The 16785-nt window shown below is 56.1% G+C and overlaps 1 protein-coding gene across 1 annotated transcript in view; it reads left to right on the top strand.

Moving 5' to 3' along the window:
- Positions 1-16785, top strand: part of MYH9 (myosin heavy chain 9) — a 94657-nt gene that overhangs the window by 63456 nt on the left and 14416 nt on the right. The window contains exons 13-25 of the mRNA XM_032644405.1: positions 852-1025; positions 1706-1879; positions 4418-4532; positions 7027-7220; positions 7570-7691; positions 8468-8537; positions 10367-10527; positions 11374-11482; positions 12458-12589; positions 12985-13191; positions 13723-13860; positions 14509-14632; positions 16581-16752. Of these exons, the coding sequence (XP_032500296.1) occupies positions 852-1025; positions 1706-1879; positions 4418-4532; positions 7027-7220; positions 7570-7691; positions 8468-8537; positions 10367-10527; positions 11374-11482; positions 12458-12589; positions 12985-13191; positions 13723-13860; positions 14509-14632; positions 16581-16752 (1892 nt within the window). The remainder of the gene's footprint in view (positions 1-851; positions 1026-1705; positions 1880-4417; positions 4533-7026; positions 7221-7569; positions 7692-8467; positions 8538-10366; positions 10528-11373; positions 11483-12457; positions 12590-12984; positions 13192-13722; positions 13861-14508; positions 14633-16580; positions 16753-16785) is intronic.

Raw genomic sequence — 16785 nt, forward strand, 5'->3', positions numbered from 1 at the left:
TGGGAGATTGGGATTGACATATATACACTAATATGTATAAAGTGGATAACTAATAACCTGTTGTATAAAAAAAATACATAAAATAAAACTCAAAACTTAAAAAAAAAAAAGAAAAGATGCCCTTTGCCAACCAGAAATGCTGGCAAGAATGATACCTTCTGGATGGGGTTCCAGGAGGCCTCATGGACAGGGGCTTTCTGTTGATTTATTGTTTTATGTATTCTCAAATATTACGAGCGTTGTGACAAGATATTGTCCCTGCCCGTAAAGACTTCAGGTAGGAAAAACTGATAAAGTAGATCAGCAGAGGTTCTTAACCTGGGGTCCATGGCACATTTCAGAGGAACCATGAACGTGGGTGGGGAAAAAAAAATCACCTCTTTATTTTTACTAACTTTTCATTGAAATGATGCCGTTTTTTGAATCGTGGCTTGAGCGGAGTGTGCGGACCTCGGTTGCATTAACAGTGGTTGGATGTGTCACCACTAGAAATCAGACGTTTTCACGTCACAACAGTCACTGAAGAGATCTAACATCATTTACGTTCATCTCTCCTTCAAAATTCCGGAAGTTATTAAGCCCATGGCTTGTGCTTTTTAATGAAGGAGCACCGTGTATTCCTATGTCTTCGTAGTTTGATAATTACCTTTCAACATCCCTTCTTTCTTTGAGAATCTATTGTACGCGTTTAAACACTTTATCCTGAGATGAGGGACTTTACCAGGCTGCTGGCGAGGTCCGCGGGCCCCAGGAGGTTCTTCCCCAACACCCGTCCCCTGCCTTGCCAAGGGCCTTGCGGGGCCGTGCCGCGGGAGGGTGGGCGTGTCTGTGACCCTGTCTCCGCCCCGCAGCTGAACTCGTTCGAGCAGCTCTGCATCAATTACACCAACGAGAAGCTGCAGCAGCTCTTCAACCACACGATGTTCGTGCTGGAGCAGGAGGAGTACCAGCGCGAGGGCATCGAGTGGAGCTTCATCGACTTCGGCCTCGACCTGCAGCCCTGCATCGACCTCATCGAGAAGCCAGTAAGAGCCACGCCTGGGGGGCGGGGCTTCACCCCCGCCCTCTTCCCTCTGCCCTTCTGGGGCTGGAACTCCCCAGCATTCTGACATGAAACGATTTGCTTTTGCGATGAGTTTTTTTTTGTCATCCGTTGCATTTTCTAACGAACGAGAACCCGTGTGGCTCCCAGGCCCGTCGGCCAGTCCCCGCGATGTCCGAGTCTGCTGTCTTGTTTCAGAAACTCGGTGTACGGAAGGCTTTTGGGGCTCTGGGGCGCTTCCTCCTCCTCGGGAGGCTTGTCTTAAGTGTCACCTGTCGCCATGTAGCTGTGTGGATATGGAGGGCGGGGGTGGGGATGTGGAGGGACTCAGGGACCGGGGCATCTGCTGGGGGCAGCCTCTGGACGTGGGCCGGGGGTCTGCTTGGCCCATCAAGCCCGCCAAGGGATTTCCAGTGCACTCATTGGAGAACCCTTCTGATGCAACTGTAGCCTAGACCCCAGAAGTTTCTTTTGAGCTAGAGCTCTTAAATTGAGTGCTTTCGGCAGTGCTTCTTCTTCTTCTTCTTCTTCTGTTTTTTTTTCCTCCCTGCGGGGAAGCACTGCCTACCTTCTGGAGAGATTCTGAGCTTTGGCTTCTTACGAGGGCAGGAATGGGTGGGTTTCCAGGTCGAGCTCACCTGTGCGATGCTGTGCTTCCTCCAGGCAGGCCCCCCAGGCATCCTGGCCCTGCTGGATGAGGAGTGCTGGTTCCCCAAAGCCACGGACAAGAGTTTCGTGGAGAAGGTAGTGCAGGAGCAGGGCACCCACCCCAAGTTCCAGAAGCCCAAGCAGCTGAAGGACAAAGCTGATTTCTGCATCATCCACTACGCTGGCAAGGTGAGGCGCACACGCACGGGGAGGTGTCGGCCAGACCTTCGTAGGAGACTTGGAGGCGATTCTAAGACCGGGAGCCCCGAGGTGTGGGGCGGGGCGCAGTATCCTTGTCCCGTGACTCGTCCGATAATGTGTCTGGTGCCTTCAGCATTCACGGGACTCCCCCACCTCGCCAAGCACCATCACATGTTCCGTTTTGTTAGAAGCTTGCGGCAATCCTGTAAGGTGCTCAGGCTGGTGTCCTGTTGTGTATTATCATTAGGTGCATTTTCCAGGCGCGGAAATGAGATTTGTGCTAAAGGCGCAGGCCGTGGAGTCTGTATTAGAGCTCTGCCCCTGTGTGACTTTGGGCTGGTTACCTCACTTCTCTGAGCCTTGGTTGATTCACATGGAAAGTGGGGATGACCACCACTGAACTGGGTAACATGGATTAAAGGAGCTTGTGAGCCCAGAGTCGGTGGTCAGTGCTCTGGGGCAGGGCCTCTCAGCCTCCACACTGCCCACTCGGGGACCGGGTCAGTCTTTGTGGTCGGGGCCCGTCCTGTGTGTTGTAGGATGTTTAGCAGCATCTCTGGCTTCTCCCCACCAGAGGTCAGCAGCGCCCTCCCTACTTGCCAAACCAGAAATGTCTCCAGACATCCCAGAACATCTGCCACATGGGGGTGGCACAGTCCTCTGGGTGAGACACACCCATAGATGATGGCTTTGTTATTGCCAAGGCCACCGGCCAGTAAGTGGCAGAGCTGCCTTCATACCAGCTGGAACACATCCTCCAGCTGGCTTGTTCCTGGGGCTTGAACCTAACTGAACAGAGATGTCCTGAGTCTGCAGAGGTCTGTGCTTAGACTAAAGCTGGGTTTTCTCAGCAAATTGTGTTGCTTGCATGGAGTATCTAACTATTGGTTACATTCGGGTGTGTGATGAGATTTATTTATTTATTTTGGGGGGCTGTGCCGTGCGGCTTGCGGGATCTTAATTCTCCAACCAGGGATCGAACCCGGGCCCACAGCAGCGAAAGTGCCGAGTCCTAACCACTGGACCGCCAGGGAATTCCCACAAACTCCCTGTTTAAAAAACCTCTGTTTTCTCGTTACCTAAGGTAATGGCGCCTAAAGCCCCATTTCCACTTCCACCCCTGTTAGAAATGTAGGAGGGCTTTTGTTGCACTGTTGTCTGTGATGCGGAAACTGGGTGCACCCAAAAGCCCACGAGGGGCCTGAACGGTGAGACTGACCGTGTGCATCCTCGCCTGGGCTGCACCACAGCAGCTAAAAGGACAAGGATGCTGCCTGTGCCCAGGGGGACAGATGGCCGGACACTCAGCTCCAGGGTTTGCCGTCTCCCGGGAGGTAACTCTGCCCCTAGGGAGAAAGAAGCCACCATCCTGTACCTTGTCATCAATAGCAGTGCGTGTGTGGAAACCTGTCGAAAGGGGCCAGGAGGGGACCACAGGCTGAGAGCGGCGGTTACTGCTGTGTGGTTTAGGACAGGGGTTGCAGCAGCTTCCCGCACTGTTTGTATTGTTAGAATATATAATGTTGTACTACTCTTGTTATTAAGGACATATTTCAAAAAAGATAAGAATAGGGGGCTTCCCTGGTGGCACAGTGGTTAAGAATCCGCCTGCCGATGCAGGGAATGCGGGTTCGAGCCCTGGTCTGGGAATATCCCACATGCTGTGGAGCAGCTAAGCCCGTGTGCCACAACTACTGAGCCCGGGAGCCACAACTACTGAGCCCACGTGCTGCATCTACTGAAGCCCGCGTGCCTAGAGCTTGTGCTCCGCAAAAAGAGAAGCCACCGCAATGAGAAGCTGGTGCGCCGCAACTAGAGAAAGCCCGCGCACAACAGCAAAGACCCAACTCAGCCAAAAATAAAATTAATTAATTAAAACAGAAAAAAAGATAAGAATAACGCATATCCAGGAAAACCTGGGTATCCTGAAATGACAAAGAAAAAGTAAAACTTACTTGCCTGTTACTAAAAAGAAATATTACCACATTTTGGTTAACGTCCTTTCAGGATTTTTTCTTTATGTTCATGTTACCTTAAAAAAATTAGGGCTTCCCTGGTGGCGCAGTGGTTGAGAGTCCGCCTGCCGGTGCAGGGGACGCGGGTTCGTGCCCCGGTCCGGGAGGATCCCACATGCCGCGGAGCGGCTGTGCCCGTGGGCCATGGCCGCTGAGCCTGCGTGTCCGGAGCCTGTGCTCCGCAACGGGAGGGGCCACAGCAGTGAGAGGCCCGCGTACCACAAAAAAAAAAAAAAAAAAAAATTAAAAACAGAATATTCCGTGGTGTAACTATAACCGTTTGCTTGGGGTTCGCGTGGCTTAAATTTTTTGCTTTCTGCGTGATTCCGCAGAGAACATCTCATGGAGGCCTCCGCCCTGGCCACTCATCATTTCCTTCTTGGGGATGCAAATGCCGGGCCGAGGGTTCACAGTTTTCAATGTTTCCGCCTGTGGGGTCGGCTGGTCATCGGAGAGGCTGCGCGCGCCGATGTCCCCCAAGCAGCCCGTGACCTGGGGTCCCGTCTTGCAGGTGGATTACAAAGCTGACGAGTGGCTGATGAAGAACATGGACCCGCTGAACGACAACATCGCCACGCTGCTGCACCAGTCCTCCGACAAGTTCGTCTCGGAGCTGTGGAAGGACGGTACGCCCTTGGCCCTCACCCCGCCTCCCGGTGCCCCCGGCTGGGCCTCTTCCCTCCACGGCAGCGGGCCGAGCCCAGGACGTGGACCGGTGGGTTTGTGGCTGCTTAGCACCCGGGAGCCTGGGCTCCTCCGACACTTACGGTCACCCTGTCCTTGAGCCCCGAGCATCCTTGAACATGCTGCTCAGCCACTTGCTCTTGGGCAGAGGCTTCCCTAGGCTCCGTGGCCACAGACGAGCCCTTTCTAGCGCGGGGGGGGGGGGGGGGTCGTGTGATGGCCCGGCGCCCAGGTTCCCGTCCCACTCCTTACTGCCTCCCTGCCTCTCCCCGGTAGCTGGTAGCTCCGGAAGTCGTTCTTTTCCTTGTCTCTGCTGGTCTCTCCTCCCTTCTGCCTGGGTTTTGCTTTAACCTCTCTGTTGCAGAGATGCAGAGCACCCAGAGAGCCCATTTCTATCAGCGCTTTCCTACTCTCCTCCTCCTAGAACCAGGTGACTGGCTGCCTGGTGCGGCGTCCGTCCGTGTGTGGTGCATCCAGGGCTGCGTGATGAGCGCTTCTGCTCAGCTTTCTCTGCCATGGCTGCTGCTGCCTGACTGTGCCCCTTCCCTGGTCTCGGCCCCGGGCTTGTGGGGAGGCCCCTTCCCCCTCCCCATCGCCTCCAGGCCTCCAGTGGAAAACCAGGCACATCAGGGCCGTGTTTTGGTATTGACACTTCTTGTTCGATCTTAAAAAGAAAAGAAATCATTTTACAATCTATATCCCCTTCAGAACTCCCGCCTGTGAAGGCGGCGTCTCATTGATTGGATGGCTGCCATGTCTCAGCACGAGGTGCTGCGCGCACTGCTGTTACACGTTCGTGTGTCTGTGCGTGTGTGCACGCAGCAGTCACCTGCTCCTCCCGGGCCAGGCCTTCCGGGGGCAGGGCACACTTACATGAAACGGCGAGTTGTTACGGGGCGTATTTGACCTCACACTGGGCAACCTGAGTGGCTGTCACAAGCCACCCACTCCCAGGACACCTTTGGTGGCCAGAGGGGCCCTGCGGTGGCTGCATGAGGTCCAGATGCCTCCCGTTTTAATTGAGGGGGTTCATCGGGTCCATCCTCACTCCCGGCTTCCCTCTTGAGCAACAGTCCATTGTGTTGCCTTCAAAAAAATAAGAGATCTGGCCACAGAGGAATAGGAAACCGACTTTGTCACAGAATTCTTAACTTTTGCAGCCAGCAGTGGAAGCTTTCAAATTTAACATTGGCTCTTGCTTAAGGCTGGCCTCAAATCGCCGGCCACTTAGGTTGGGTTTGTTCGTTGTTTTGTTTTAAAAGCCTGGGAGGAAGCAGTTCATTTCATTGTTCTGGGTGGGAGCCACGGTGATGAGGGCTTCTTTCCTGGAGGGTGGGCTTAGATGATAAAGACCCCTGAGCTTGGAGACCAAGGGAGACGAGAGGGAGAAGGGGTCGTCACTGGCAGAAGTGGTTGTCTGGAACTCTCTGCTCCGACACCATTCCTGCTGCGCTAGGTCCCTGATGTAGAGAGCCCCGCGTGGGGCCACTGCAGACAGAGAGGGACTCGTCCAGAGTGCTGCAGGCGACAGCAGAGTAACTTTAGAGCTCCTGCCTTCTCACTCCTAGCCCAGTGCTCTCGGGTAAAGGTCAACGTGAATTCAGGGTGCTGAGTTTTTCATTTCATCTGGGATCCGAGGACTACAGGATTCCTGTAAATCAAGTTGAACACCTCCTCAGAGCCAGGCAAGTGGACGAGCTTGGCTCGCCACTCCAAAATGCGTTATTAGGTCTGGTTTTTTTTTCCAGTTATTCTCATAGCAAAGGGTTGTTATTTACCAGCCATCACGACACTCACCAAAAGGCTACACAGCTCCTATCAACTTATCTGAATCGCAGCTAGTGTGAAAGGGGATTGTGGTTTTTTTTGGAGTACAATTGCTTTACAATGTTAGTTTCTGCTGTACAATGAAGTGAATTAGCCATATGTACACCTATATGTCCTCCCTCCCACCCCCATCCTCCCCCCTCAACACACACACACACATCCCCCATCTAGGTCATCACAGGGCACTGAGCTGAACTTCCTGTGCTTCATAGCAGGTTCCCACTAGCTGTCTATTTTACACATGGTAGTGTATAAACGTCAGTCCTAATCTCCCAGTGTTAGCGCTGTCGTGTCTCTGGGTTAGGAGCTTTCCAGGGTGGCTGAGATAAGCGCCGTGGATGTGGAGTTAGCCTTCACAGGTACGCTGCTCCCCTCAGTGGCTCTGCACCCTTTCCAAAGAGCGCTTCCTGCTTTCTGCTCCTCGCTCACAAGGCCACCTTCGCTCAACATTTGGAGATGACTTGAGCCTGCTGTGTAGACTCCAAGTAGAAACAGTCGGCTGTTCCGTAGTCTCCTCTCTTTCTGTCCAGATTGTCTGTCTGTCTTTCCCACCCCTCCGCCCTCACCCGGACCGCTGGGTACTCAAGTGCTTCTGCGTGCTCTCTGCAGTGGACCGCATCATCGGCCTGGACCAGGTGGCCGGCATGTCGGAGACTGCGCTGCCAGGGGCCTTCAAGACACGCAAGGGCATGTTTCGCACGGTGGGACAGCTGTACAAGGAGCAGCTGGTCAAGCTCATGGCCACGCTGAGGAACACCAACCCCAACTTCGTCCGCTGCATCATCCCCAACCACGAGAAAAAGGTGCGGCCCCTCGGGGACGTGGTGCGGGCGGGCACACATGCGGGCCACTCCACCCTTGTCTGTCTCCCTGTGCAGAAGCTCTGTCCCCTGCCACACACAGTGGCCTCGGTTAAGATCCCCGGCGGGGTGGCTCAGGCACCCTTAGGGGCTAAGCTGCCTTCGTAGCCTGTGTTTCTGCCTCTCCCGGACCTGGATCACGTAATTAACTGGGCTGTCAAAACCTGTGGGCTGCAGCGACTCCCAACTCCCTTGGGGGCTTTTGCCCTGTTTCATGCAGAGGGCGCTGCCCCTCTCTCCATCAGTTCCTGGGCGCAGAAGTAAGAGCAGGTGCGTGTATTTTCCTCCCTAGGCTGGCAAGCTGGACCCCCATCTGGTGCTGGACCAGCTGCGCTGCAACGGGGTTCTCGAGGGCATCCGAATCTGCCGCCAGGGCTTCCCCAACCGCGTGGTCTTCCAGGAGTTCCGGCAGAGGTGAGCAGGGCCCAGGGCCGGCTGCATCCCAGCAGGGGGCCTCCGGTAGGGGAACCGTTTCCTCGTCCACATTGAGTTGAGTTCCGGCCGGCTCCTCACACGGTTCTCTGTGCCACCGTCTACGGGAGGAGGGATTTCTCTGTTTTGTTTCTGAAACAAAAGTTATCTCATTGGCTTTCACTCCTAGTCACTTTGGGAGCCTGGCGCTGTTTGCTACAGTTAGAGGAGCTCTGAAAAGAAATTAAAGGAGGATCAGCCGGAGCCTTGGGTCTTAAAGGAACTTGATGGAACTGGAGGTCTGCTGTGTGTGCAGAGGGGCCAGTAGCGACACTAGCTTCTTTGCTTAATGACTGTGTTTAGTGCCAGTTGCTGTCTTGATGCAGCCCTGAGTTTAATTTCTTGGACCACCCCGTTGATTGGTGGTTCCCTGCAGCATCTCAGTGAAGAGGTGGGCATGGCCTTCTGGGGTTACAGACGCGGATGCCGGGTGATTAGCAGTTAGTAAGCCCACTGCAAAACTCACCCTTGAGTGAATGAAACAGCCCGACGTGAGTTTCCATTCGCTTTCTGGAAAGCACCAGGCCTTCCTCGTGCCATTTAGCCTAAGGAAAGAGCAGGGCGGGGTTCACCGAATGTCCCCTTTCCTTAGGAGACTCTGTGGAAAGGATTCTACATCTGCTACACCACAGGGACGACCCTAATCTCTCACGTATATTCCAGGCCACATGGAATCCAAGCGAGGGCTAACCTGACCTGGCTGTCCTTTTCCTCCTCAGATACGAGATCCTGACACCAAATTCCATTCCTAAGGGCTTCATGGATGGGAAGCAGGCATGCGTGCTCATGGTGAGTTGAGCTGCTGTCCCCGCCTCCTGTGTTGGGTGACCTGTGGCTGCTGGGCATCCATGTGGCCAGCGCCCCTGTGATTGGACGGGGTCCTTTGGATCCATTGGCACCGTGCTCTCTTGTTCCTCCAACAAGCCAGTTCTGACTCTGCCAGGTGCCCTGAGCGGCAGCCCCCTTAGCCCTTGGTGGGGTCAGGACAGCGTGTGGGGGCCAGGTGGGAGGGAGGAGGCCAGAGCCGCGGCGTGGCAAGGCTGTGGTGTGAGACGGCCTCTTCCTTTGGGGCACGTTCTGGTTCTTTCTTGCGCACGTCTCCTCCGATCTTCACATGCAGTGTGGTCGGCGGGGCAGCTTGCCACCAGGGCGCCACGACCAGCCCAAAGCTGCCGGTGTCTGAGTTTCTGGACCTTTCCTCTCTTTCCCCCAGCTCTGAACCAGTGCCTGATGGGCAGTGGGCACTGGATTCTGCATAGCGAATGAAGGCCCTGTGGTGACCCAGTGGCTGCGCTGAGGCTGTACCCACTCAGTCGCTTTTTTGCTTTGCAGGCAGGCGTCCCGCTGGGCCTGACGTGTCCAGGGTCAGTAGCCACCACCTCCTGCTTGCTTTACTTCGCGTTCTTTCCAAAGAGTCAGCAGAGGATAGGCCGGGCTTGGGGGTGGGGGAGGAAAGAGAAAAGGGAAGACAAATTCAACACCTGCTCTGTGCAAAGCAGCACATTAAGGGACAGGGAGATGGGGGCTAGAAAAGGAGGGAGAAGACACAGCTCCCTGCTCTCCGATGCTTGTCACCTGGCAGAGAGGAGGCGTGAAGGGAGAAGGGTGTGCCTCCAGCTCGTGTCTGGGCCGCTGTTTCTCCGGAGACTGAGTTAGCTGCTGGCCAGTGACGGGTGTCCCCACTTCTGGCATAAACAGGTCCCCTCCGTCCAGCCCTGCAGGGAAGATGGGCAGCTTGGGCTCTTCATGCCTGGAGGGAGGTGGGGCGCGTGGCCGGGGGATGCCCTCAGTGGCTCCACCTGCCCTGGGCTTCCCTTTTCACAGGGCCTCTGCCGGGTCGTTCGTGGACACCAAGGCCCCCAGATCCCACTTACCCTATTCAAGGCTCTGCCTCTTGGAGCTTGTTCTAAATCTCTTCTCTCCCAGGCAGACAGTTGGACAGACAGACCCTTGCCAGTGGGCTTAGTAAAAGAGCCTGGTTCCTGTACCAAAACAGCCCGGTACTGGTAATGATGGCTGAAGCCCATTCGGCACTGGTCACACGCTTGACTCCGTGCTTGGTGCTTTCTGTGCGTTCTCTTGTTTGACTCCCACGGCTCTCCTAGAAAGGAGGTGCTATTATTTGCTTTGTTTGTTAACTTTTCTTTTAATTAAAGAAACCGTCATTCCCATTTTACAGCTGAGGAAATATGGGCTCACGGAGGTTAAGGCCTAGGGTCATCTAGTTAGTATTTGATCCTGGCCTGAGCTGGAGTCTCTGCTGGGCTTGGACAAAACAATGATGCTTGACCACCTCTGCTTGGAGGGAGACCTGACTGGGTATTTGTAGAGCGTGACTGCAGTGTGCGGGGCGGCACAGAGAAGGAAGAGGAGACCTCCAGGGTCCCTTCAGGGCTGAGATTCTGTGCTTCTCTGCAACTCTGACTCGTTACCTGCCCCATGCCGGCCCCCACCTGCCTGCTCCCCAGCGTGCCCCCAGCCGCGCTTTCCCTGCACCAGGAGAAGGCTGCCCACAGAGCAGGCCTGACCCAGGCTCCAGGCCCCTCCCCCGTCCTTGGCCTTGCTCCAGGGCTCCGCAGGGGTGGCAAGGGGTAAGTGGCCAACTCTCCTCCGTCTAGATCAAAGCCCTGGAGCTCGACAGCAACCTCTACCGCATCGGCCAGAGCAAGGTCTTCTTCCGGGCTGGCGTGCTGGCTCACCTGGAGGAGGAACGGGACCTGAAGATCACAGATGTCATCATCGGCTTCCAGGCCTGCTGCAGGGGCTACCTGGCCAGAAAGTGAGTCCTGGGACACCCACCCCACCCAGCCTGCCCCGCGCTCGGGCCCTCCCAGCTCTCCCGTAGCGGAGGACACTGAGGAAGCGGTGGCCTGGGCGCCCTAATGCCAGTCAGGTGTCGCCCGGGGAGGCCCCCGTGGCCTTCCCTGCCCCCCTACTTTCTGGATTTCTGCCTGAGGTTTAAAGTGAGCTGGTGGGAGGGGTGACTGTGCTTGGATTTGCTCGTCACGAAAGCTCCTACCACCGCTATTCCTTCCTGTGTCCCTCGTGTAAGGATGACACCCAGAGCCGGCTGTCCCCAGAGGACGCCATGCTCCCAGAGGAGGAGGCCATCCTTGAGTCCCGAGCAGCTCCTGTGGGGGTCAGGGGCTGACTTGCTGCAGGAAGGTGGGTGGGGCAGCTGCACATCTGTCCCCTGAGCCCTCCGTGTCTGTGCTCAGGGGTGCCTGTTCCAGCCTGAGAGCTGAGCGCTGGGGGACGCAGCATGAATTTGTGGAGTTTGGACAAACGGACCTGTGTAGGACATCAGCTGCTGACGTTCTCCCTCTAAACCAAAGCCACAAGATCGTGGGTGGCACCAGGGTGGGGAGCTGCGGTCGATAGATGGACTTGATGACCAGGGCTCACACTTGACTCGGATCTGTGGTGACCTCGGCCCCAGGCACCCTCTGTGGGGTCACCACAGGATTCAACCCGAAGCCGACCTCCTTCCCGCCACGTCTGTTTCGTGGTGCCCCCGGCAGGGGTCGGTCCCTCCGGAAAAGCCTCCACAAGTGAGGTCAGGACTGTCGGGAGGGAGGTGTGCCATCCCCCACCTGGAGGGCTGACTGTGACCCTCGCCACACAGGGCCTTCGCCAAGAGGCAGCAGCAGCTGACGGCCATGAAAGTCCTGCAGAGGAACTGTGCCGCCTACCTCAAGCTGCGCAACTGGCAGTGGTGGCGGCTCTTCACCAAGGTGGGTCTGGAAGGGCCTCCGCGTGACACGGGGGACGAGCAGGCCTCACGCTGGCCTCCTGCAGGGCTCAGGCCCTGGGGCTGATCCTGCCCATGGGGTCTAGAGGGGTGTGAGCCGGGGCACGTGTCCGGCGTGGACGGCCACGGTGCTATCAGGCTGGGCTAGGGCGGCTCCTGGGATGTCAGGCCCCAGCCCGCCCACCATGGCTCCACGTGGAGACAGAGCTGCCCACCCAGAAACCAACGGGCAGGTCAGAATCTGCACCCGCTGGATGGGTCCTCCCTAGCCTTTACAAAAAATTCGTTAATTAGTAAAGTTGTTTAGGCTGCTTTTGTTTATGATAAGTAATCTATGGTAATTGCGAAAAGTTAGACTAACCACAAGGGTAAACAAGCAAATAAAAATTCACCTATAATCCCTTCATCCTTGTGCCAACGTCGATATTGAATAGATGTTTCCATGTCTAGTCTGCTTTAAAATATTTTTTTTTCACTCCTGGTAAATCTCTGCTGTGTAAACCACACACGTTCTTACGTAGCTGAGCTTTGACTTGTATAAACAGTCATGTACTTTGCATTTTGCATCTAAAATTCCTTCATGAGCATCATTTTTTAAAAGTCAGCATACTGTTCCCTAGAGATGTTCCATAATTTACCTGACTATTTCTCCAGCAGTGGATGTTTATCTCTCTCTCTGAAATTTTCACTGTTATAAACAACGCTGTCCTGAACATCTTCATGCACACATAGGGGTGGTTTCCCCGAAACGTAGTTAGTGGGTCAGAGGCCTATGGCACGCAGTACCAAATTGATTTCCAGAAAGATTGTACCCATTTGCACCTCCTCTGCCCTGCGTCCTACCTGCCCCTCCCTCTCATGAGCTTGCGCTTCCACAGGTGAGGGGAAAGCGCCACGGCTCCCAGCCTGGACAGGCATCTTCCCCTGAGCACGTTTCCTCCTCAATCTCCTCTCCTAGGTCAAGCCGCTGCTGCAGGTGAGCCGGCAGGAGGAAGAGATGATGGCCAAGGAGGAGGAGCTGGTGAAGGTGCGGGAGAAGCAGCTGGCCGCTGAGAGCAGGCTCTCAGAGATGGAGACCCTCCAGTCCCAGGTGGGTGTCTGCAGGCTCTGCCCAGGCAGTGCTGCCACCTGCTGGCAACCAGTAGGCGAGGCATGCCTGGTTAATTTCTCTGCAGACCCTGTTCGGGGTTTCGTGATGTAGGAAGGCTACCCCATGGGACGGGAAGCTCATGAGTGCTGGGTTCAAGGCCCAGCCCCTCTCTGAGCCTGTTTCCTCGGGATCTTGACGTACAGCTCACGGAGCGGTGGTGAGGGACGGTGGACGTGATGTTTAAACGTGCGGGGCAGCTTCAGCGTCCTGAGATGGGAGCTGCTCTCATCAGCAGGGTTCTCCCTGCAGGAGCCTGCACTGGAGACCAGTTCTCCCGTGGGTACAAGTGGCCCGAGGCGGCCGTAAGAGCTCACATTTCCCACGTGTTCTCGCAGCTCATGGCTGAGAAGTTGCAGCTGCAGGAGCAGCTCCAGGCAGAAACGGAACTGTGTGCCGAGGCCGAGGAGCTCCGGGCCCGCCTGACCGCCAAGAAGCAGGAGCTGGAAGAGATCTGCCATGACCTGGAGGCCAGGGTGGAGGAGGAGGAAGACCGCTGCCAGCACCTGCAGGCTGAGAAGAGGAAGATGCAGCAGAACATCCAGGTGCCCGGAGGAGGGGCAGGGCCGGACCCCAGGCATGGGGCGGGGGGTGGGCTGCGTGGGGAGCAGGGGTGCCACGAGTGCCATGGGAGGACAGCCTTTGTCCCGGGGGCAGCCTTGGAGACGTGTTCTCTCTGGGGCTTTTTTTTTTTTTTTACGGCCGTGCCGCGCGGCTTGTGGGATCTTAGTTCCCTGACCGGGGATTGAACCCGGGCCCATCGGCAGTGAGAGCTCGGAGTCTGAAACCACTGGAGCACCTGGGAATTCCCTGGGTGGTTATTTCTGACGTGTCAGGTGCCTGTTAGCGCTGCCCCACTGAGCCTCGAAGCCAATTTAATTCCCCTCCTCCGTCCTGGCTCTGGCTGGTCTGAGGAGCGGAGGGCGGATGCTTGCTGGACGAGGCCCCTTGGAACACGTGACCCCGCGATTGGACTGGGGTTCTTGTCCCCGCACCCCGGTTTTAAATACATGACCGCACACGTGGGGGCCGGGCCGCATCCAAGTTGCTCAGGTATCGCCCTGGCTTCCCGTTAGGAACTGGAGGAACAGCTGGAGGAAGAGGAGAGCGCCCGGCAGAAGCTTCAGCTTGAGAAGGTGACCACTGAGGCCAAGCTGAAGAAGCTGGAGGAGGGCCAGATCATCCTGGAGGACCAGAACTGCAAGCTGGCCAAGGTGGGGGCGGCAGCCCGGCAGCTGGGGCACAGGGGCGAGCGGCTGGGGCAGCGGCTCCAGGCTCGGGGCTGCGGCTGGGTCCCTGTCAGCGTCTGCCTGGCGACAGATAACAGCTGGGAATCGAGTTAGAGGAGAAGGAGGGACACAAGGTCAGGATGCTGACCTCCATCTCCAGAGGATGGGGGTGGCCAGGTTGACAGGGCAGGACGGCTGCCCGGGACCCTGTGATGTGGGGAGTTACGCTGGCTGTGTGGCCGCCACTGTGGGATTAGGGCTCCATTGGTGGCCACACAGAGCAGAAAGTGAGAAGGGCAGGGGCGCTTCGGGGGGTGAGGAAGGGGGAGGTCGAAGGCATGCAGAAGGTGGCGCCATCCCGCCTGCCCTGAGTTCCCTCGCTGACGCTCACTGTCACCTGGCGGCTCTTCTCACCTGAGCAGAAAGGGGTGACGCAGGCCCAGCTATTGCAGGGGAGCTAGTGACCTTTCAAAATGACTCCTTTGATCTAGGAAATCTTAATGAACTTGACCAGGTGTTTAAGGCCCTGCCCCGCCATTCAGTCCTCAATGTCTGGGTGAGCCGTGACTCGAGGAGAGCTGATGTGTTCTGCGCTCAGCTGACTTTAAGCTCTGACCCACCCTCGCCCTCCAGGAGAAGAAGCTGCTGGAAGACAGAATAGCCGAGTTCACCACCAACCTCACGGAAGAGGAGGAGAAATCTAAGAGCCTGGCCAAGCTCAAGAACAAGCACGAGGCGATGATCACCGACCTGGAGGGTAAGGGGGTGGCGGCAGCAACGGTCGGACTCGGGATCGCTGGAGTGTCCCCTGCTCGGGGGCCCAGCCTGGGCCTCGCTGCCGGGAGCTGCAGTGCCGGCCGGGTCTCCTGCTCGCCCTGTGCAGGCGAGGCTGGGGTCAGTGGTATCCGGCTGCTGCCCTCGAGACATGGGGGTCAGCGCCCGCTCCCTGTGGAGTCTGGACCTCCAGGCACTAGTTGGGAGGACGCTCCCCCAAGTGACGAGTGTCGAGAATTGAGCTCCGGCGTTTCTCTCGTGTCGCGCACCATGCGTTTCACAAGCTTCTGAGACTTCCTAGGAGCTTCTAGGTTTGACTGCGACTCTGCCACTAACTTCCTGTGTCATCTTGTACCTATTAATCTCCGTGAGCTTGAGTTTCTCTTACCTCTAAGGGGACACAGCGAAAGGGTGAGTGTGAGGAATGAACTAAGTAATGCGCATGGACGTGCTGTGTGTGTTTTAAGATGCCGGGCAGGTATCGCGAGAGGCCGTTGCTTCACGTGGGGCAGGGAGACAAATCATGCCTCTGTCTCCCTGTGCCCTGGGATCCGTGGTGGCTAGGAGGATGGCACAAGCCCAGGTCTGTGCTGTCTGGGGACCCCTCGTCCCCCTGCCCCTTGAGAGGAGCGGTACAGGGGGCAAGGGGAGCCCAGACCACCGGGGGAGCTCTGAGCTCCAGCCAGAAACCACTGCTCCCTCTGGGGAGACGTGGGGAAGCCCGGTGCACAGGGCAGTTGTCAGTGCCCAGTGGACGTAGGGCTGAAACCATCTGGGCTGGTCGCTAGGAGAATTTTCCCAGCTTGGTTTCTTGGCCCCTCCTGGGTTAAGGTGTTCAGACCATCAAGGGGAAGAGGCGTCCTGACACAGAGATCTCTTCACCTGGGAATAGCCTGAAAGACTCCATCATCCAGGAGGTCTTGGAGCAGCAGGCCGGCTGGATTGGCAGACGTGAAAGTTTGACACTAACAAGTGTTGCCAAAGATGTAGAACAGTCAGAACGCACACACACTGCAGTGGGAGTGTAAATTGGTAGACAGTTTCGGAGAACAGTCTGCCAGTGCCTAGTGAGGTTGAAGCTTTGCCTGCAGCCCATCCCTCTCGTCCACGTGCGTTGGGAGTCATGGGCAAGAATGCTCACGGCATCGTGGCTCAGGAGGGCACACAGCTGTAGGCTGTGCCATCTATCCTACAAGTGCCCATCAGCTGTAGATAGACAGATAAGTTGTGGTGTGTTCACGTGGTGAATACACAGACAGAAGTCCGAATGGATCCATTACAGTGACACTTAAGTCGCTAAATCTCAAGATTTTAATGTTGAGCGACAAAAGTAAGATGAGGAAGGAGAGTCACCAGCCCTTACTGCGCACACTCTATGGGCAGGCACGGTTCCAAGGTGCTTTCAGATACCAACACGTTTGAGCCTCCCAGCAGCCTAAGGAAGTAGCTTGTCTTATAGCCTAACTACTCAGATGAGGCACAGAAAGGTAAGGACATCACCTAGGTGACGTATAACAGGAGTTGTAAAGCCCATTGGACTCTGGTCCCGCTGTACCGTCTCCATAGAATTCATATAGGACAGATCCCGACTGTAAGTTCAGATTCGTGCAAGACTAACTGTTACAATTTTTAGGGAGGCAGACATGGTGGAGCCTCAAAGGGAAACGAGGGAACTGTAAACATGAACTTTGGGGGAATAGTTCCCTTGGTGGGAAGGGTCACTGGGTGGGGTTGGAGAGACAAGGACTTGGAAGCTTATGGTGACGTTCTTTCCCTTCATCCAGGAGTTGGGTATGAGTGTGAATCATGATCATTTAAACAGCACTGACGTTCTGTAACAAATATTTGGCATCTTATGTAAGATTTGAAGACAAAGACAGATCTGTAGCCACTGAGGGGTCTGTTCGCATCTCTCCGTTCTTCCTTCTCAGAGCGCCTGCGAAGAGAGGAGAAGCAGCGTCAGGAGCTGGAGAAGACCCGCCGGAAGCTAGAGGGAGACTCCACGGACCTCAGTGACCAGATCGCCGAGCTGCAGGCTCAGATTGCTGAGCTCAAGATGCAGCTGGCCAAGAAAGAGGAGGAGCTTCAGGCTGCCCTGGCCAGGTGAGGGCCAGAGCATCAGCCAGTGCCCGCGCT

This window comes from Phocoena sinus, chromosome 10 (genome assembly GCF_008692025.1).
Source record: "Phocoena sinus isolate mPhoSin1 chromosome 10, mPhoSin1.pri, whole genome shotgun sequence".
NCBI classification, from domain to species: domain Eukaryota; kingdom Metazoa; phylum Chordata; class Mammalia; order Artiodactyla; family Phocoenidae; genus Phocoena; species Phocoena sinus.